This window comes from Trachymyrmex septentrionalis, unplaced genomic scaffold (genome assembly GCF_001594115.1).
Source record: "Trachymyrmex septentrionalis isolate Tsep2-gDNA-1 unplaced genomic scaffold, Tsep1.0 scaffold16, whole genome shotgun sequence".
NCBI lineage: Eukaryota > Metazoa > Arthropoda > Insecta > Hymenoptera > Formicidae > Trachymyrmex > Trachymyrmex septentrionalis.
Genome location: NW_017304758.1, coordinates 2,799,173 through 2,821,162, shown reverse-complemented (window position 1 = coordinate 2,821,162; position 21,990 = coordinate 2,799,173). Strand labels below are relative to the sequence as shown.

The 21,990-nt window shown below is 32.0% G+C and overlaps 4 protein-coding genes across 4 annotated transcripts in view; 2 read left to right on the top strand and 2 right to left on the bottom strand.

Annotated features, from left to right (window-relative positions):
- LOC108745993 (L-threonine 3-dehydrogenase, mitochondrial) overlaps window positions 1-487 on the bottom strand; it is a 5,380-nt gene extending 4,893 nt beyond the window's left edge. Inside the window, exon 1 of the mRNA XM_018482450.1 lies at window positions 248-487. Coding sequence (XP_018337952.1) covers window positions 248-413 — 166 coding nt within the window. The 5' untranslated portion in view covers window positions 414-487. The remainder of the gene's footprint in view (window positions 1-247) is intronic.
- Window positions 488-3,585: 3,098 nt separating this feature from the next.
- On the top strand, window positions 3,586-16,097 carry LOC108746188 (protein artichoke-like). Its single transcript, XM_018482799.1, is given in 11 exon segments — window positions 3,586-3,613; window positions 7,401-7,629; window positions 7,631-8,857; window positions 9,258-9,964; window positions 11,212-11,536; window positions 11,808-12,074; window positions 12,433-12,586; window positions 13,218-13,430; window positions 13,675-14,449; window positions 14,818-15,185; window positions 15,433-16,097. Coding segments are annotated over 10 exon segments (4,728 nt in total). The 5' UTR covers window positions 3,586-3,613; window positions 7,401-7,449; the 3' UTR covers window positions 15,945-16,097.
- Window positions 16,098-16,702: 605 nt separating this feature from the next.
- LOC108746142 (26S proteasome non-ATPase regulatory subunit 7) lies at window positions 16,703-18,415 on the bottom strand. Its single transcript, XM_018482711.1, has 5 exons — window positions 18,158-18,415; window positions 17,903-17,995; window positions 17,638-17,816; window positions 17,357-17,560; window positions 16,703-17,130 (listed from the first exon to the last, which is right to left on the bottom strand). The coding sequence occupies exons 1-5, from the start codon at window positions 18,330-18,332 to the stop codon at window positions 16,819-16,821; spliced, it is 963 nt and encodes a 320-aa protein (XP_018338213.1). The 5' UTR covers window positions 18,333-18,415; the 3' UTR covers window positions 16,703-16,818.
- Window positions 18,416-18,475: 60 nt separating this feature from the next.
- On the top strand, window positions 18,476-20,802 carry LOC108746143 (inosine triphosphate pyrophosphatase). Its single transcript, XM_018482712.1, has 3 exons — window positions 18,476-18,559; window positions 18,646-18,816; window positions 20,232-20,802. The coding sequence occupies exon 3, from the start codon at window positions 20,233-20,235 to the stop codon at window positions 20,800-20,802; it is 570 nt and encodes a 189-aa protein (XP_018338214.1). The 5' UTR covers window positions 18,476-18,559; window positions 18,646-18,816; window position 20,232.
- The last annotated feature ends 1,188 nt before the right edge of the window (window positions 20,803-21,990 follow it).

The window sequence follows — 21,990 nt, the reverse complement described above, 5'->3', positions numbered from 1 at the left end:
ATATTAAAATACTATTTAAACACAAATATCTAGCTCAGACCAATAAAATTCTTCTTTCGTTATTTTACATAGTTGTGTATTTACGTGCAGTCTTATGACATTTTGTTTTTAATTGTTGAAAAAATATACTAATGTAAAATATAGTAATAAAAAATATATTGTATGTAAAATATATTAATAGCGAGAACAAGTTTCAGGGAAAAGAAATATTATTTAATTACCTCACTAAATGTTATGTAATACTCACCTGTTATTAATATTCGTGGAGGCTTAATTGCATTTTCAATGTTGACGGACTCGCCGTTATCAGATTCTTTGATTATTTTGCGAAGAGGATTGATGGTTATGTGAAAGTCTCTTCGAACATTTCTCGTAAAATAATATGAAAATCGAGTAACACTTTTGTACAACATTATTCAAAAAAACAATGCACCAATAGTTTCGAAAAGATAAAAGATCTTGTCTCGATAATATCTTTCTTATCGGTCTTCCTATCTAAATTTCTATTTAATTTTCTATATAATTTTAAACGATTTTTACACAATAAAATATTATATAAGAGAAAGAAAGATATTCTATTTGCTATTTAAAAATACCCAGTGTCCAATCCAAATGACTTCATCTGGAATAAAGAAATTTCGAGGTAGAAAACTTAAGAATTTAATCTTTCCCCGTTGGTGGTCGATAAACAACTGGAAGTTTGAATAATGACTATACATTATATCACAGTTCATTTTCAAAACCTGTTAGACCACAGATGCTGCCTCACTATAGTCTAATAAAGGTTCCTTCACACGGAAAAAATATATCGCAGACAAGCAAGTGTTTGTCATATTTAAACAAACTGCATCTCCAATTTGTCTCTTAAATGTTATATGTACAGAATTATTCTCTCTGCTGCCCAAGATCTCAAATTGCTTTAAAAATATCCGAATAATTTCGATCGCATCATTATTTCTGATTCCAATTAAAAACTCCTAAAAACATTCCTTGCAAAAGAAATATACTCAAAATTTTCGTATCAATATAGCAATACAGGCTATATTTTACCAATTAGTGTAAAAAAAAAGATATTTTCATAAGAATTTGTGAAAAGAATAAACTGTATATATCACAAATATATCATCGCACTTCTGCTCATGTTCCAATGTGAACGAGTCTTTACAAAAAGAAGTTTAAATAGTTCTTAAATAGTTCTTTTACGCAAACTTGTTTAACAATGTCATAAAGATTGTGTTATTGAAGTAGGCATCTATCATTGAAGTTATACTTACTTTAATCACAAAATTTTATTTATCATAATGATATTTGTAGACATCATTAATTCAGTTTTATTGACTATTTTGTCATGGCTATTATATTTATATACTATTACTTATTTTTAGTTCATTTAATTTTTAACAATATTTAAATTATGTTAACAATATTTATACATACAATTTTGAATTTTTATATTTTGTATTTGCTTCTTGAATGTGTACTATAAAATTTATATTTTTTCAAAAAATCGAGTTAAGATTTGAATTTAGAAATTTTTACTGAATTTATTTACCTACAATATTGATAATCAAAGGAGGCTTGGTTAACGCAGACTAATAGTGAGGCTATTATTTCATCGTGCGATCCAAAACCGGTTTATTGCTTAGGCCTGCATAGCGAAAGTAAAAACCGTGAAGACGTAAATAAACCACTCGTAGATACCATATGAATATCAAGATAGAAAAGAACGTTCGATCACATATTTATATAGATACGCGGAATAAAGCCTTGGAAATTTTAATCATCGAGTTAATGATTTAATTTTACTTAATACACTTTTATAGGATATAACGAAATGTTGTTTAAAAGAAAAAGTTTACTGTTATACAGCTATTTGAAAATTAACGATATTTATCGCCAATATTAGTTTGGATCACTGATAGATTAATTCATTATGGAAAATAATACAGATCACTGTGATATTTAATTCAAATTTTATTTATTATTTAGATATAAGAACTATTTGCGTTACTTTTCGTATTCAGAATCTTTGTCAGAATTTATGTTTATTTTTAGATGCACAAATATTTGAGGATTTTAAGTAATGCGAATAGACTTACAATCATTGTTTATTTACGCTACTAGTGCCAGTGATGTCAGACTGCAACAATATGCTAACAGCACATAGAAACACTACGCGATTGACCATCGAACGTAGTTACAATTAAATAGAAACATTAAATGGAAAGTACAAGTCATTAACTTTATAATTTTAAGCGTATGCAACTTTCTTAATATATATAAATAAACAATATGTTAATATATTTTCTTAATTATCTTACGCATATTTTATGGCAATTATCACTTTTCCAACGATAGCATTGCAAATCTATATACATATGGATACATATTATATATTTCATTAAGATTAATTTTTTTGCCCTTAAAAAATAGAACTTTAAACAGAATAATGTATGCGTACCATTAAACATTCCACAAACATTTTTTAATTCTATAATTTCAAAAAATCGTAATTGAGAAATCAATATAACACGCGTGGATATAGTTAAATAAAAAAATTAATAACTGTTTATTTTCAAAAATAATGGTAATTCTAAACTTTCGAAATCAATTGAATTATTAAACATTTCCTTCTCGAATAAAAATAAATAAAATAGTAACATTTTTTTTATTGGGCTCCAAGAATAAATTTGAGGGTATTTCTACATAATTCGCAAATCGTAAACGTAATTCGCAAATACTGACGCAGAATGACGATCATCATACGCAAGATACACACAGATGAAGACTAATCGCACACAATGAAAAAAACAAATTTTCATTCTGAGTTTGCGTTTGTGAACTACATTTTGCGATTTGCGAATTGTGTAGAGGTACCTTAAAGTAAAACGCCTATGTGACCCTTTACGGTGCGTAAATGAAATATACATAATGCGATAAATACGATTCGTAAAATGTATCTATGCGAATTATATATATCACGTTATGAATATTTAATTTACGCATTAACATCTACAAAGACTGACACAGATATTTTACTTGTATTAGATTTCCTTTTTGTTTTCACACATTCATTCGAGCGAAGTCGGTCGGGGCGCGATCGACCTCGGTTGCTTCACCATGCGTGTAACGCGGAAAACGAAAGGGAAGATGATTTTTTACCGATGCCGAATTATACCATTCGAAGATCGGTGAGATTTGTGGGGAAAGGGAAGAATTTCCTGGAAGCGTGTCTTCACGGTGGCTGGACACGCACTTCGCAATTCTTTTCCCGTCCTTCCCGCCATCACCCACACCATGGTACCGTCATCTTCTCCCCTCAAGTTTGTACAGGCCACCACGCTTTTGCGAACAGCTTCTTCAGTGCATTTAGTACGTAACGAGATCACGAAAAGCTGTACTCGTGACCGGAGAGACGTTGAAAAAGATAAGCCGTGTGTGCGCGCGCACACGTGACCCCATAAAAAATATATATTATTCGTTTTGTGTGTAAGAATTGAGTGCAAATAATTTATAAGAATCAAATTTGGTTTTTTGGTGGATTTTTTTCTGAAAAACATTAAAGTTCTTTAGAAGCAAGACGCTGATTTGACGAATACTGCTAACATAGAAGGTAAATGAAAGTTTGTAAACAAAGGTTTAAAGATTGACATTATTTGGAACTTTTATTAAATAAATGTTTATGGAACAATAACAAGATTAATGCACAATTTTGGTAATCACTTCAAAATAAATTTCTTTTTTTTTTTTGTAGAAATTTATTTTAGTCGACTAAAATAATTTTTTAATTCAGTGTTCAAGATTTGTATTGCTGATTATAATTGATTTAATGTGTGTCGATATTCACACACATCTACTGCTCTCCTTGTTTCACGTTCAAGAAGAAGAAAGACAATAGGTGAACATTGATACATATCAATGCTTACAATTTTTAATAATCTTAATAATATGATATAAAAATGAAAAGCTTTTGTGGAAATAGTTAATTTTTCATATACATATTTAAAAAATTATGATATATGAAACAACATTTTAGAAAACATTAGAAATCTTATTTAAAACAGATTGCCAAAAATCCCCTGCTCGATATTTATTAATGTTCTTGTACTATGAACAATTTGTGATACACAAACAGTACAGTCTTCTTTATACAGTTGCATAATGACGTAAAATTAGCATTTGCGATAGAAAATGAGATGTACGCTTGAGGTCACTGACGGCGAAATATCAGGAAGTGAGTATCACTTTCACTAAAATTGTATCCATACTTCTTTATGAGTTATGAAGAGAAACCAGTCGCATATATTTATCAACATTTCATCTTTATCCAGACAATATAAAGTTCAAAATGAAGACATGAGACGTCTTTTAGACGTCTTTAAGACGCTTTTTTCAAAAATGTCTTTGAGATATCTTATGTCTCATTTTCAGACATACATGTTGTCTGGGTAAATAATATTTAAAAAAAAAAGAATGTAATATTAATATTAGGTTGAGTAAAAAGTCATCACGTATTTTTTAGCTCAAAGTTGTATATACAATATCTTCGTCAATAATGAATGAAATTCAAATTTAAAAAAAGGGTTTTAAAGCTTGAAATCTCTACTTTTAAAAGCTTATCACATTTTTTAAGTTTATATGAGTTTGATAATTTTTACATACCAAAAACTATGAGCTGAAAAAGACGAAAAATTTTCTTCTCACTTTGTGGATTTGTAACGTGTCCAAAACGAATTTGAGAAAATTTTCGATTACCTATCGTGAAAGCTTGATACTTTCCCTACAAAATCGTTTTTTTTATTCCTACGACTTTTGATTACTGAGTTATCGCGGATTAAATAAAAGAATTATTTTGACTTTAATTGCTCATAACTCCATTAAAAATTGTCGTATCGTATAATTTAAAAAAGAGATTTTTAAAGCTGAAACTTTACTCTATCAAGATATATTTATATTGTTGGTAAGAAAGTAATTGCGGTTTTTACTGATAGATGTCTTTTAAAAAAACGCGATGACTTTTTACTTAACCTAATATAATAACTTTATTAATTATAAAGTATACAAATAAGTGTAAATATAATAGAATATTAACATAAAACATACAATAATGTATATGAAGACGAAGCTATAGCATTAACGCATTGCCTTAGTACTTAAGAGATCTTGAAGAAATTTTTTAATAAGATACGATAACCATTAATACATATATATGTAAACAAAATCGCAGAAAACGGCAATACGAGTAGTATGCGAGGAATTGAATAAAAAGAAATTATTATCCGAGAACTATTATCCAAGAGAAGAAAAAGAGCACATCTAAAAAATAACGGGTATAATAAATAGTGTGCTCTGTTAATTAAGCATATACCTCATTCTGCGCAATTGTAATTTTATTGCTGCCTCTAAGTGTAATCAGTTTCAACATATATTACGAGTTTATTTATATCAGTTATATGTATATAATCTATTTATATCAATCTTGCTTTAGTAAAAATTTTTCTTATAACTTTTATACGAATTGAAACGTTTTTCAGAAATACTCAGAAATATTTGGGAAGTTTACATCTTCTCTCAGAATTCTAAGAAAAGATGTAGATTTTCTGAGAAGTATTTCAATTTGTATAAAAAAATGTGAGAAAGTTATAAAATTATATAGAAATTCTTAAAAATTATATAGATATTCTGAAAAATTATATAAAAAATTATGAAAAAAATTTTCACCAGGTGTAAACTAATTAAAGCGAATTCCAAGATTTATATCTGTTTGGACTAATAAAGATTAACTATTTTTAATTTTGTTTCATTTTTTTCTTACTTAAAGAACTGAAGATATTTTTCTAAGAATTAAAAAAAGATTAAGTTGAACCGAGAATAAAGTTAATCTACATTGGTGGAAACGGTTATTAGCAGCTTAAATTCAAAATGTCGTAGGTTTGTTCTGCCAATCTCGATATTTATAAATGCAAAAGCCCCCATTTTTGTTTTAAAACGTATAATATTTTTGCAACAATTAATTGTATTATTTGAGTTCAATTTCTTCAATCCTACGAAAGCGCTTTGAGATGCGGAAACAGATATATCAAGGTAGATCTTTTTGTTAACGCAACACGTACAATGCAACTTAGATTCGTTTTATCGTGGCGATCGCGCTATATCGACATTATTCACGTACGAATGGTTTTTCAGGCCGCCCGATTGTTTCATTCTAAAATGGCATATTACGAAATATACGTTTTTCTGCATGACAGGATGTTTGGTAAACGCTTTTATCTTTCTATTAGTGCATATATGTTTGCGTAAATTACTAGTTATTTTTTTCCTCGCGATAATAATTACGCAAAATAATTACCTCAAAATATTACGTAGTAGTAACAAAAGCAGATAATGTGCAACAGAGAATGAAATACACATGCTATGTCTTAATTTAATTTCACATATGTATATACATGTATATTTGTATATAATTATATATATATATATATATATATATATACATTTGTTATATATATATATATATATTTATTTATTTATAATTACAATACATACAATTATACATATCTGATTTTATATTTTTTGTCACTTTGTCTGCACATAATAATGTTATCCAACAAAATACTTTACAATTTACTCAAATTAAAATACCAACGTCTCTAAACTTTCTCTGTGTCTCTAAAATGCAAATTTTTAATCTTAATCCAATTCACTCCACTTTTATTCATCGGTCATCACTTTATACATCAGAAGCGCGCTCGCGCGACGACAATTATTACGGACAATGATTGTCCTAGCGGTCTTTAACTTCGCTTACGGTACGAGACATCAATTTTGCCGTCTGCGACCGTGACGTGTGTACACGCGTACAGTGCGTGGCATCACGCTCAAGATACAGAGGCGTACCGTGACCCATCCAAGGACTTTTAATGTCTAAAATCCTACCAATTAATAGTTTGTTTTATGAGCAAGATTTCGAACCATGCATTCGTCATCTCGCAGAAGAGATACTACGTAACTCTTGAGATGTTGAAATGTGACGTTACTGTTATCATTTAAGTCCTTATTGAATTTTCGATAACTTCGACTTGACGCAACTCGCCGGTTTGCGTAAAGAAAGCACGTCCGTGTTTCGCGCCATAGCTTAGCGCCGAGACACTACCAGTGTCTCCAGATGAGTATTTTAGCAACAAATTGCATTTAGTGCGTAGGTGTAAAAACGACTTTGTAACTCATGACACCTGGAAGGAGATTAAAACGTCCTCAATCAGATAGATTTTATTCTAATCATCAACTTGTGTAAAAATATTTTAACTAAAGAGCTACATTCACATTTTTTCTAATGCTAGACTTTTTATCCTTCAAAATCCATATTCGTTCGTTCACGTGCAAACGCACGTGTATTTCAGAAAATGCGGAACTGGTACTCGCGATCGTAAACTACGGTCCCAATGCGCGATGGTCAGGTCGTCGCAGGGCGGTGGGCTCTTGATAATCGGCTGGCTCCTGGCATTCCGTTCCATCGGTGCCAGTGCCCAGTTAGATCCAGATTACGGATGTCCGCTTCAAGAGAGGATATTGCCATGCAGATGCTCCACGCGCGATATGGAGGTTCAGATATGGCAAGTTTATACGGTTCAGATATGTAATCCCGAGAATTACATAAACAATTTTGAACGCTTTAAATTCGCACAGGTGTAGCCACAGCGAGTTACCAAAGGTACTGGAAGGTCTGCAGGCAGTGAGCCACTATATGGACCGACCGGTAGACGAGCTGATTCTAGAAAACAACAATCTACCCAGTTTACCTGGCAAAGTGTTCGCAACTTTACGAGTCCTGCGCTTGATGCTGCGAAACAATCGTCTTGAAAGGGTATCCTCCGGCTGGCTGGAAGGCCTACACGACTCCTTGCTGGAACTATTTATCGTTGAGCCCGATCTGCGATCTCTACCTGTGGACAGTCTGGAGAACCTGCAGGGTGTCGAGGCAATGACACTGCAGAGTCGCGTGATGAAGCGACTACCGAGATTTTCCGGTCTGCCGAAGCTAAGGTATCTTCAGATCAATTCTCCGGCCTTGCTAGAACTCGTCCCAAGGAACTTCCGAGACATTCCCAACTTGGAACAGTTACACGTGCTGGGTAGTCCCAGACTAACTAGACTGGAGGCTGGACTTCTTCGAAGTCTACCTCGATTAGAACTGATTAACATCACTGATTCTGGAATCCATTGGATTCATCCACGAGCCATGATCAATCTACCAGAGCTCAAAGAGATCTCGTTGGTTGGAAACGCCATAATCGACGCCGGTATGGTCGGTCGTGCTTGTATGGATCTCCCGTCGCTGTCAGTGATACGTCTGGATCGAAATCGCATCAATCGCTTGGGCGAAGGCTCTTTCGTCGATCTTACTGTTTTATCGCGCCTCTATCTGTCGCGCAATCACATTACCGAAATATTCGCCGGTGCTTTCCAGGGAGTACCAGCCCTCAAGTCCATGGACTTAAATCATAATCTAATTTATCGCATTCATCCGGAATTCTTTCCGCAACGAATAGGAAACGCGTTGGAAGAGATATGGTTGATCAATAATGACCTTAGTCATGTAGCGGAGATACGATCCGTGCTTGAGGCTCTGCCAAGGCTGAAGTTCCTAGATGCCAGTCACAATCAGTTGGAGGAAATACCCTTCGGTGCTCTAAGAGGCCATCCCACTTTGGAAAGGCTCCATCTAAATCATAACAGGCTGGCATTTTTGCAAAGAGAAACGTTCACGGCGATGCCAGCTCTGAGGGAACTCAGGCTGAAAAACAATTCCCTGTCGAATCTGTTGGAAGCTCCCTTCTGGAATTTGCCAGCATTAAAAGTAAAGTGTCTGTTAATTCTTTAAATATTAGTCATGAATTTTATGCACAATTATTTATTACTTTTCAATAATTTATTAATTTCGAATTTAACTTTGATTCTCTTTTAATCCTTAAATGCTTCTTTAATATGGCATATATCAATTTTTTTTCAAATACTTTTTCTTACTTATATATAATTGCTTATATATAATGCTTATATATAATGCTTATATATAATTGCTTTTAAAATAAAAATATATTGTACATTTGCTTGATATCGTTAAATTCTTTAATGTCTGATGTTTTAAAAAAAAATTTATATGTTCATTTTTATAAAAGTTATAAGCAATCAAATTAGACTGAATATGCACAATAATGTCAATCTATCGACGTCTATCTAACCGGTTAAGGTAATTTCAGGGCCTAGATCTATCGGAGAACTACTTTCGTCACATAGAACCACGCCTGTTTGCTAATCTACCAAATCTCAGGCGGCTTGATCTTAGTGGTAATGCTATAGGACTCATCGAACCCGAGTCTTTTCTGGGCACACCGGCGCTGGAGCATGTCAATGTTTCCGGGAACGCCTTATCCGTCATTCATCCTTTAATTTTCCGACACCTGACAAATTTATACGAGTTGGACATCGGTTTGAATCGTATGCTGGAAGTAGTCCCTGGTCTACCGAAAGATATCGAACATCTTCACATGCAAAAGAACCGTATTGTTGCTCTACCAACCGCGTCCTCTCAGGATTTAGCTCTACCTGCTCTACGGTCGTTGGATTTAAGCTCGAATGGGATTGACAGAATTCCATCTGGTACTCTGGCTAACTTACCGAATTTGAAAAAATTGAATCTAGGCTACAACGCCTTAAGACTTTTAGACGACGGCGTTTTCGACGGACTCATGGGATTGGAACAGCTAGACTTAAGATGCAACCGGCTGGTCACGTTACACGGCCGAAGTTTCCGACCATTAAAGTCGTTGATGGATGTGAATCTTCGGGGCAATCGAGTGGAGGTTCTGCGACCAGATATTTTTCAAGAGAATACGAGACTGCAAAGAATTGATTTGAGCAGAAATAATCTTGCACAAATTCCTCATGCTACCTTTATTAATACCAGGTAAGAAAATCAACAATTTTAATAATACGATCTTTATAATAAAAATGACAATGGAATCGATATCGATTTCATTGTCATTTCTCACTGGGATATCTGATAAAATATTTCTATAAGTGTATAATATTATTTAATTAAAATGTTTATTTAATATTCTAAGAATATGCTTAAAATATTAAATAATAATTATACTAGGGATATATTTGAGTTTATTATTGAATGTAATATCTATTTTGTTATAACACAAACACACACACACACACACACACACACACGTACAAGATGACAATAAAATTTGTGTGATAAAGTTTTGTGTGTTTAAATTTATTCAAATAGCTTAAACTAATATTATTTTTCATATCAAAATGATGAATATATGACATTAGCTTACTGCTTACGTAATAGTATACATTTAAGATTTTTTTATAAATATATACGTATGTGTTATTTAATGATTTGACAAACACATTTGTAACCAAACTTTTTTGTTACCCTTTATATGTATTAAATAATTAAATCATATGTATAAAAAGTATCAAAATTCGTTCGTTTTTAACTATCAAAACTTAATGTATCACGTTTATAATAATAGAAACAATTTTTCTCTTCTTTTGTATATTACTTCGCAGTTTCGTATTATAGTGAAAAAATAGTTTCACTCGTGGTTACTTGATTGCATCACTCTTTTGATACCTAGAAAGTTCTTCGTGCACACGCTAATATCTCTTTCTCGACGTTGTATAGCATCGGCCTGGTGTGGGCTAATTTGACAGTAATTTGACACTGGATTTTATACGCAATCTTATTTAATCTCATTCATCAAGTTTAACATGTCGGTAACAAGATATTCCAAAAGATAGAATTAATCTAATGCAAAAGATATATGCTTAATAAAACCTAAATTTAATTAAACCTAAATTTAAAATTCGAATTAGGCATTTTCTAATGATGATTAATGATTAATATATATATAATTTTCTCCTAGATTTAGCAGATCTATTAATATCCAAGATAGTTATGTTACATACATGATAGGTATAAATAAATCTACGATTAAACTTGAATTGATAAATTCGTAATAAATAATTTAAATACTTTTATTTAAAACACTATAAATAACGCCATAAAAGAAATTAAAAGAATGTTTCAATCTTTCGTACAATCTTTAAACATTTTTTGGTTTCTTACTCTGAGAAAAAAGATTTGTTTAAATCCCACTTTCAAAATGATAACATCAATATCAATTATAGAGACCTTCGTGAACTGTACGCGTCGCACAATACTTTGACCGAGTTACCCGGATCGTTGCACGGGTTAACAGCTCTACGGGTCCTCGACTTGAGCTTCAACAAGCTGAACATCCTATCTCCGGAAACGTTAAGCAGTCTATCGTCCTTGTTGGAGTTGAAACTAGTTAGAAATCATATACGTGAGTTGCGGGAAGGTGCGTTCGATGGATTACCACGACTATCCTTGATTGATCTCGAAAACAATGATCTCAGGGTGATCGAGAGAAACGCAATTAAAGCATTACCGGAGTTGCAGGCCGTCCGACTCGGCAGGAATCGATTACAAGTAATAATATAGTTTTATGGTCATCCACAATTGTAGAATAATAAGTCATTTCAGATTAGTATTAAAGATGCTTCAAACAGTTTAGACAAAGCATCTTTGTTGTACATTTTATCAAATACAAGTGAAGAGTTTCAAAAGCTGTTATAATACAAAAATTTCAGAATGTATCGAAAATTCATACTACATGCTATTTAATTTTTATATTTAATAAGTTTTATAAATATATTAAACTAATAAATGGAAATCTAATGTAACGTATATGATTTTGTAGTCCATCCCCAGTGGCGCTTTCACCGAATTACCGCTGCTACAGAGCGCGGAACTTCAGGAGAATCTGATCCAGGAAATCGCTAGTAATGCCTTCATTAACGTGCCACACTTACTTTTCCTTAATCTAAGTCACAATCACCTGCCGGACTTGGAATACGTCGGTCTGGAAAGCCTTCACTCGTTAGAGGTTCTTGATCTCAGTTACAATCGATTATCCAGAGTTTCTAGCGACAGTCTAGCAGCTATGGAGTGGCTGGTGGAACTAAAGGTACTTATAGCGAAAATTTCAAAGTTTTATGAAGTTTTAAAAGATAGAAATATTATGTAATTTTATATCATTTAAGTATTTTTTGCATTATGATCAGAAATTTAAAATAATTACAGTACAATTTATGAACAATTTATCCGAATTAATTTGCAAAACATATCTTGTATAAAACAACGAGAGTCTTCGTTAATAAAGAAAAATACTTTCTCGTCGAGAGTGAAACTCTTACGTGAACCGTGGTGCGAGACGGGCCGTTCTGCTGACGGAGCAATTATTCGTATACTTGTATTGTTAATTAGGGAGATAGCTAAGCCACTTTACATAGCCGCCTTACGGCTGTTCTTCTTACTGCTTATAGATGGACAACAATCGGATTTGCGCCGTGCACGGTTCACCTTTCGATGATATGCCCAGATTGCGGGTATTGAGTCTGCGAAGTAATCGGATGACTGCGGTCTCCGAAAACACTTTCAAAAGGCTGCGATCAAACATCGCTGTCTTAGATATCGACGGTAATTGATAATATTGATTAAATTAATGAAAATTATATAAAAAGTCGTATTTAACTCTCCGGAACTGATGATGGATCTATTGAACTAATTATAAATTTCTTTATCAAAAATGTTTCTTTGTATATCTACAAATTTAAATTATTTTTATTAAAATGTACTTGTTATCCCGGCAAAAAATTTTTATAATTTACATTAATGTGTGTAAATATGTATAAACATACATAAATATTTATAAACACGTATAATCATAATATGAAATATGTTCATACATAATTCATACGTCTCTCTTTCTTTTGTAAAATTACTTTTTAGTATAATAAAAATAACAATAGTAATGTGAAAACATAAAAAATAATTAAAGGGTAATTTTTGCATTATTTATTTTAGAAAAAAACAAATTTGGAAAAATGTTAAAAAAAATTGCTTATACACATTAACATGAATTAAAATAGATCTTATAGATTTAGCATCAATAACTGTTATAGATTTTTGCGACAACTCCGAAGAATTAAATCAATTGATGTCAGGATGAAATATTAATTCACGTTAATTTCCATTATTAAAATCATCTCTTGATAATTGCAAAACTAAAAATTTTTTATATTTATATTTTTTCTTATTTCTGAGAAAGGAAATCCACTGTCCTGTTCTTGCGGCATGCTTTGGCTGCGAGGATGGCTACAGCAAGCTTCCACAGAGGGTCCTAGATGCGCTGACGGCTCTCTTTTCAAAGAACTTAGATTATCGCGACAGGATTGTCAGCGTGAGAGATATGTGGAACCGATTCATCCAGGATGCGAGGCTGAAATGATTAATGTTGCGACTCCTTCAGTTTCTTCATCTGGTAAATAATTACGAATAATCTAAATAAAATAAATTAATTAACAGCCTATAAAAAAACATAAACTTTTTATCACTGGTGAATTATTATATTAGTCTTTAAATTATTTTTTATATTTTATAAGAAAATCTTTCAAAAGTGGCACCTGAATTATATATAATTGGAATTTATAAATCCAAAAGAAATAATTCTCCAGCAAACAAATTATATTATATTATGTTTATTAAATTACATTAAAAATTGTCAGCATTTGGGATTACAGAGACAATACCATTGTGGATGAATCTAAAGGATTCTTCAACGCAAAAGCCTTCCGTTTCCCAGGACTCTGATTATTTGTATCAATACATAGATTATCAGGACATGAACGAAAGTGACACAAGCACGTTGCTGCCCAGTGTGTCTACTACTATCAGTGTACCTACCCAGACAGTGAAGATCATTCACCCATCACCGCAGAAGCCTCAATTACAGAAGAACACCACGTTACCAATAAAGAAAAATCCTGTGCCACCATCACCTAGCAGCTCCGGCTTCAGCTTTTTCGGTCTACCACTCAGTCTACCGAATTTGAATTTCAATCTGTGGAGGCATTCGGCTAGAAAGGCAGAGAGAAAGGAATCTTCATCGGAATCATCGTCGTCGTCGGATAGACCCGGCCGAGGACGTTACAGGTCTTTTCCGCCCACGGAACCAGAAATTCATAGAGGTGGTTTTGTGCCTTTGCCGCACGGCCAAAGTGGATTCGTGCCGATCGCTGATCCTAGATTGACGTATGAGAAACACGCAAAGCATGAAAATACTTCAAGATCGTTGAATGTAAGCAATACGTCGGTACAGGAACGTTCTGTTCTTCGAAAAAGCGGAAATAGCACCGTGACCAAGGTGGAGAAAATTGTCCCCAGAACCGGGAAACCGCGGACAAGCTTGCGCGAAAGAGAAGACCTTCCCACTACATCGACAGTCATTCGATCAACGAGTTTTGAATCTCGCAAAATTTTATCCAACGTCAATAGAACTAGGTAGATAATTATTCTTTTTTTTCGATGCAATCCTCTAAATTTCACTAACATCCCAGCAAACAATTAAAGTACCGTTATATGTCACTGTTGGATGTTAAAGTGTCTTCAATGTCATTTGACGTCAAAATCCGATGATAAATAATATCAGCTTATTTTCTGAGAACAGCCTGAGATAAAACATACTTTTCAAATTCTTTAATTAAAACAAAAATTTTTTTTATAATCCTAATAGGAAGTAAAGCCCATATATAATTTCTTTTTATTTAATTAAAACGATTTAGAGATTAAAAATGGTTTTAAACTGTTTTAAATTTAATGCTGTTATATCGATACTTACATTCGGCTAATCCTTTAAACTTTTTTTTAAGCCTTAATGCATCAAATGCAGTGAAAAATAGCGTGCCAATAATCGTAGAGGAAGATTCATCACAAGAAGCTCATGAAACATCAGTTTCCACCGAAATTTATGACGGCAAAAGTTTAGAAGTAAATACGGAGGACATTAAATTTATAGAGAAGCCGCAGATGGAAGTCGCTAACAGAATAATTTGGACCACACCAAAATCAGTAACAACGGAAGCAAAAAAAGTTACAATTACTAAGGAAATTGTAACCGCAGCGGTGCAGGTAATACCGTCAAAAGAAGACAGATCTAAAGAATGGAATTTAGAAATATCTGAACATGAAAGTGATCCAACTGTTTTAAACAGTACAGTTGACTCCCATGAGAAACCGAGTAAGTTTATATTTGAATAAAATATTTAATAATAGAATTTAATTTTAAAATGTTCCATATATTCGAATTTTATTATGAGACTTCTTCATTCTTATTATCAGATATGTAATTAAGTTTCTATTAAAGTAAACTCTATTTTTAATTAATTGAGAGCCGATTTCACTATTGGTTTAACTGTTAAAGTTTAATCAAGTTAAATCTTTCGTTATTAAAACATCTAACAAAAATATTATTTTATTTACTGCAGACTATTTGGATATTGTGACAGAAACGGATGCAAAACCGATTTCGCACTTCTCAGTACCCTTAACGTCCTCTACATCAAATCCACGGCCCAAAGAAACAACTGTGACTTCTCGAGGAACGGAGGCATCTGCTTTGTCCGCGCTTCTGATTCCGGGCGGACAAGTACCGTCTTCAGGATCTGTAAATTTACGTCCACTTGGTAGATCTACAATAACCAAAGTCGCCTCGCCGTACATCAGCTACAGTACCGAACAATCCAGAGAGAAACAGAAGTCGATCGCCAGCGCTGTTCAGAGAAGCGAGATAGACGAGACGACGACCGAAAATCAGAACGATGTGTTCGTCATTGACGATGAAGCCAAAGTAATAGATGACAATCCTTTCAATTGGTACTTTCAGCATTATAATGATACAAATGTGGGGCCTTACGTAGGCATAGCTTACAGCAGTACTGCGAAGATTGATGTCTATCGATGGTTTCTTTTGCTTGTGGTTTTCAGTATTCTCATATAAAAAGATTTGGAGATTAGATTATTTTTTCACAGACAGATTAATCGCTGTATCATATGAAATAAAATATGCTATAACGTTTGTTAATAAATGCTGCAGTGTTTCAAATCATAAATCATATTATATATACAATGCAAGAAATTTGCAAACCTCTATATTCCGTCCGAAACATGTACAAGAATTAAAGATTATGCGTATACATATCTGCTTTTTTGTATAGATATTCTTTTGATAAAGAGTATAAATAGAAAATGTTTCAATATTAATGATCAATTAATAAAACGAGATATATATATAAGTAAAAGATTATTTTTATTAATGTAATATTTTCTCTTAATAGAATGACTTGCATATCCTAAAAATACATAATCCATATCTACCACATATATTAATTGAAACTTAAATTTTAAGCAATACGCTTAAGGCAATTTAAAAAAACGCATCGACTGCTTGTTGCTTGTTGATTAATGGATGAATTGAAAGAAAATAAATAATTATACTTCGTATAGAATATTATCGTTTATATTAACGGCTTGTTAATTAAAACACTGAAAATATTGTAGATTACAATATTTTGTAAAAATGTCTTAATTCTAAATTTTTCGATATATTTACTACATCATTCATTACATTCAAAATACAGAAGTGTTAAGTTATTATTTTTTCACTTGCGCCTAATATATTAAAAACTTACAAAATTATATCAGAATAATTCACAGAAGGAATTAATTTGCTGTTTCTAATACATATTTAAATTTTTATTGTAAGTGAGATATCATTCTGTACAAATAGTGAACAGACTTGACTATTACACACAAAGTCATTAATTGTCCTCAACTTTAACAGTCTCAACTGAGCAAGCTCAGAAATTTCCTGATCACTGACTTTTAGCTTTCGCCTTTTCCTCACCTTTCTTCTCCTCTTCTTTCTTTTCTTCCTTCTTAGTATCTTTCTTTCCATCTGTTTCTTTTTTCTCAGCGTCACGATTGGTTAGCTTATTATTAATTAAATTGTGTAATGCAACTATAGACCTAACTAATGCTGCTAGATATACAACCAGCATCTGATCATTTGTCTTTACATATAACGAATCGACGAAGCTACTTTGAGTCATATCTGGTAATAAATTAAAGATATCTTGAAGCTGATAAACAATTTGATGATTTATAGGTAATTTTCCATTGCCAACCTAAAAAACAATTATTTGAATAAACCTTTTGACAATATTAATATAAAAAATAAAAGTGCCTTTTCATACTGACGACGCTTATTTTTAGCATCAAAATAGGTCAAGTGATCGAAATCGACGTTTGATACTCAATTTTTGTCATGCAATCTGTTTTGATACTAAAAATGAGCGTCGAGCATCAGCATGAAAAGACAGCTTAATTTCTATCAAAGGTAAAAATGCATACCTGAAGCAAATAATCTCTAATTTCCCGAATTTGTTCATGTAGTCCTTTCAAGCCAAGTAATTGATTTGTGATTCTTTGACTAAGAGTACCAACTGTAGTATCTTTGATATCTCGCAATAAATGCTCCACTCCTACCTCTTCTGCTTCTTCAGCTCCAATTTCGCTTGGAATATGCTCGAAAGTTTTGGAGGTAGGAGAACCATCCTACAAATAAAATTCTCATTACACGTTTATTTGTATAACAGATAGCAGATATAATATATATATATATATAAACGTACATCATGTACTTCTTCAACTGCTTGATATGCCTCAGTAGGAAGTCCAAGATCTTTTGGTTTGGCATCGATAATCACCAAAACCGAATTAGGACAATATCTTCGTATTAGTTCATTGATGGCAACGTCATTTTGATGTAGCTTAGGCCCAGTGTGATACCAGCCTACTACCTTTTCACGAGCTAAGAATCAACATAAAATATCGTAATCAGAACTTTTACTCCAAGTAAAACCTGTAGAATTTGCACAAATTTACATAGATCTTTACCATTAACCTTCTTGAACATTCCGTACATATTTTCAAGATAATCATGGTCAAGAAACCATACACTTTTATCCTTGTCATCCTCATCAAAGGGTACTGAAACATATGTATCTGGTTTATCTCTTTATATCGCATATTAGTTTTAAAGATAAGATACATTTATTTTTTGTGGCTTTAGACACAATAATGAAAGCAGAACAACTTGACTTCAAATACGAACGATTTAAGAAATATTGTAGCGTATTTACACATTCTAACCTGCAAAACTGTTCGACACGTCTAAAATTCCCTTGGCTCTCCAGCAGCCCAGGAGTACACCGACTACTCTTTTTTGGTTTCCGATTTTTCCCATGCGATTAAAGTGATCCACCACACTTAATAGCACCAGCGGATGGACCACAACCTTCGTTGTCACTACCTCTTGACTCGGCATTTTTGAACAATGCAACAACGTTTACTGCTTTAGTCTATACTACTGACATTACTCCATTACTCCAGCAGCCAGGCCAGCCACCACTGGCGCCACTGATCACGGTCATTCGGAAATAATAAGAATGGCGTGTTGTATGTCAAGTGATGTCAAACTCATCGAAGCGCTGTATGCAGATGAGAGAAAAAACGCCAATCTTCATATTTTGATATGATATAAAATAATCGAAGGTAATTCTACATTTTAAAAGTGAAATATTATGTTATATTTATATTGTTTTCCATTATAAATAATGGTTATTTCCTATTTGGTTTAGTGAGGATGATGAGCTTTTCACGATTCATCCGAGTGAAGTTGGCTAGCTTGATTGAAAAACCAACGTTGGATGTATCGACTACAGTGGTTTTGTTGGTTAGAAGCGACTACAGTGGTTTTGTTGGTTAGAAGCGACTACAGATTTTAACGTAAAAGTACTTCAATTAAAAAGGTAATAAGTTTGTTTCCAGTATCAGAAGTATGCCTAATAAAAGTAGTTTGCATGACGTTCATATTATTTTGAAAACAATTCGTGATGATAGAAATTCAACATGTTAAATATATCAAAGTGCATATGATTGTACTTCTCTCTCTCTCTCTCTCTCTCTCTCTCTCTGCACCGAACTGCACTGAATAAATTCACTGTGAGCGCCAATTTGAAAGATGTAAACAAAATGCTCAAGATCAGGAGAAAAATAAAATTATGTAACAAATAATAAAATGAGAATCTTATTCTAACATAATTTGATTAAATCTTTGATTAATTTTTGATAAAACAAATTTTTATATTATAACATTTTTAAGAATTAAATTGAAATTTTTTAAAAGTGGCTTACCAATACAAAATGTAAATAAAAAGGAGCATTAAATCACAACTAGCGTTTATTGTTTAATTTTATGTTTTTATTTTTGTATGTACTAATGATGGTTAAATCTTGATCGAAACGTCTACGTTATATTATAATTTTAAATATATGACTTTCGCTTAAGACATCTAGTTGTGGCTGAATGCTCCCTTTTATTTATATTTTTAAGAATTTTTCATATTATAAATTTATGAAGATTTTTAAAAAATACCTTAAACTTTTTCTATAGATTCTATAAGTTTTTTTGGAAATTATAGAACAAAAAATCTTAGAATATTTCAAAATTGAAAATATAAAATATTCTTAAGATGTAAATCCAGTCAATATTTTTCAATTAGTATACAATATTTAAAAAATATTTTTTAAATATTTATTAAATATTTTTACATTAAATAAATATTTAAAAAACGTTTTAAAAACATTGTTTGCTGATTGAGTTATAAGCATTCCCAACATTTCTAAAATATTCCAGTTTGTATTAAAAAATTTAAGAAATTCTCTAAAAAATTATAAAATTATATAAAAATTGAAAAATTCAAAAACCTGAAAATTTATATGAAAAATTCTTAGAAATATTTTCGCCAGAAATATTTGTAATTTAGAAGTTAGAAATCTAATATAAAATATTTTATTTTTATTAAATTCTATAAAGAATAGTTGAATTAAAATAGTTAATTAACTTACATTCTTTATAATTTAAAGCATTCTGAATTATACTAAACGGCTTATATAAACGGGAAAATCTGCAATGAGAATATATATTTTTTTAATTATACCATTTTGTAATAATTTATCGAGTTTTATATTACAGATAAAGAAATCATTTGAACTATTTTTTATAGAATTTGGTATGATATTGATTTCTATCAATTATGTTATCATTCGGAGGACAAGTTAATCCTAGAGTGAGAAAAGATTTTTCTAATGTCATAACATTGACTAAAGAAATTTTAAAAAGTTAAAATAATATACCCCATACTTAACGTGTCTTTTGTTATAGAATGTCGCTACCCATAGTATTCGTGACGGGAAACGCGAAAAAGCTGGAAGAATTCATCGCTATTTTGGGAAAAGACTTTTCTCGACGGATAATGAGCAAGAAAGTCGATCTGCCTGAATATCAGGGCGAAGTAGACGATATATGTCGAGACAAATGTCGGGCCGCAGCAAACCTAATGAAAGGCCCAGTGATCATCGAAGATACATGTCTCTGCTTCAATGCACTGAAGGGTCTTCCAGGACCTTACATTAAATGGTTCCTCGAAAAACTGGGACCTGAAGGTCTTCATAGGATGCTCTATGGATTTGAGGACAAATCGGCGGAGGCAGTCTGCACATTCGGTTATTGTTCTGGTGAAGACTCTGAAGTTCATCTATTTCAAGGTCGAACTCAAGGCACCATTGTAAGTCCGCGAGGTTCCAGGGATTTCGGCTGGGACCCTTGTTTTCAACCGCTAGGCTACGACAAGACTTACGCGGAATTGCCGAAAGAAGAGAAGAACAAGATTTCTCACCGTAGCAGGGCAATAGAAAAATTAAAAGATTATTTGTTAAGCAATGAGAATATTTAATTTTTGCAGTATATAATAAAATTACAGTTATAAAGGAAACTATTATTTTTTCTACATTAGAATGTAAAAAATACTCCAGGTGATTGTTCTTGAGTTAATTATATTGTTAATACGTACTTTATAGATATTTATGTTCTTATGAAATTCGTTTATACTGATTTATTATAATCGAGATAATGTATATTAATGCAATTATGTTTACGATTCTCCTTAATCCTGGAGAGCGGCAAGTACGCGTTGTTTTGTCTTCACTTTGTAATTTACACTGTGACCTATAATGTTAACGTTCGATATCCGTTCAATTTATCAAAGGTGATTTTTTGCCGAAAACAAACATTTCGATGTCTTGTCACAGCGATAGCCGTTGGATAGCATATGGAATAATTTGCCGACAACCTTGAAGCTATCGTGAGATGAGACTCACTATTGTGAGAATTTCTCACGACTGAGAATCTGATAACTTTAATTTCGATATGTCGCACGAATGTGTTAATCAACAACTTCCACCTTACAAATCTTACGTGACGCAACAAATTGAAATATGAAATTATATATTTTTTTTAATTATGCGGTGGCTGATATTGTTAATCATGTAAACCGATACTTTTCGTATACAAGCACTCATGATTAGAACTATAAATTATGTACAATAATAACTACGATGGATTACCGCTATCTAATTACTTTTTTTTTTTACCAATAACGCGATTACATACATTATGTGAGTGAGATAGACTATAAATTGTTACTGTGAAATGATACCAGTACTAAATGGAATTTAAATATGCCAGTTAAATTAAAAAATGACACTTCTCTGAAATAAAATATAAATAATTTTGTACACTTGGAAAAAATTTTGGAAAAAAATAATTTTGTACACACACTTTATATACAAAATTAATAAAAGTATATAACAGTATTATATATATTTTATAATATATTACTTAAAAATTTTCTTTGATACAAAGGAAAAGGCTGATATTTTTAGTCGATTCTTATATTTAAAATTGTCTGAAATATAAATTTTAAATATTATGAATCAAACATAATTTATCAGAGAACTGCGTTAGCATCTTAAAACATTACTTAAGACGGCCACAAAATAAAAATGGACTATGAATACTGGATTCAAATGTATTTTCTTAAAATATTTTAAAATACATTTGAATCCAATCGGAACAGAATACT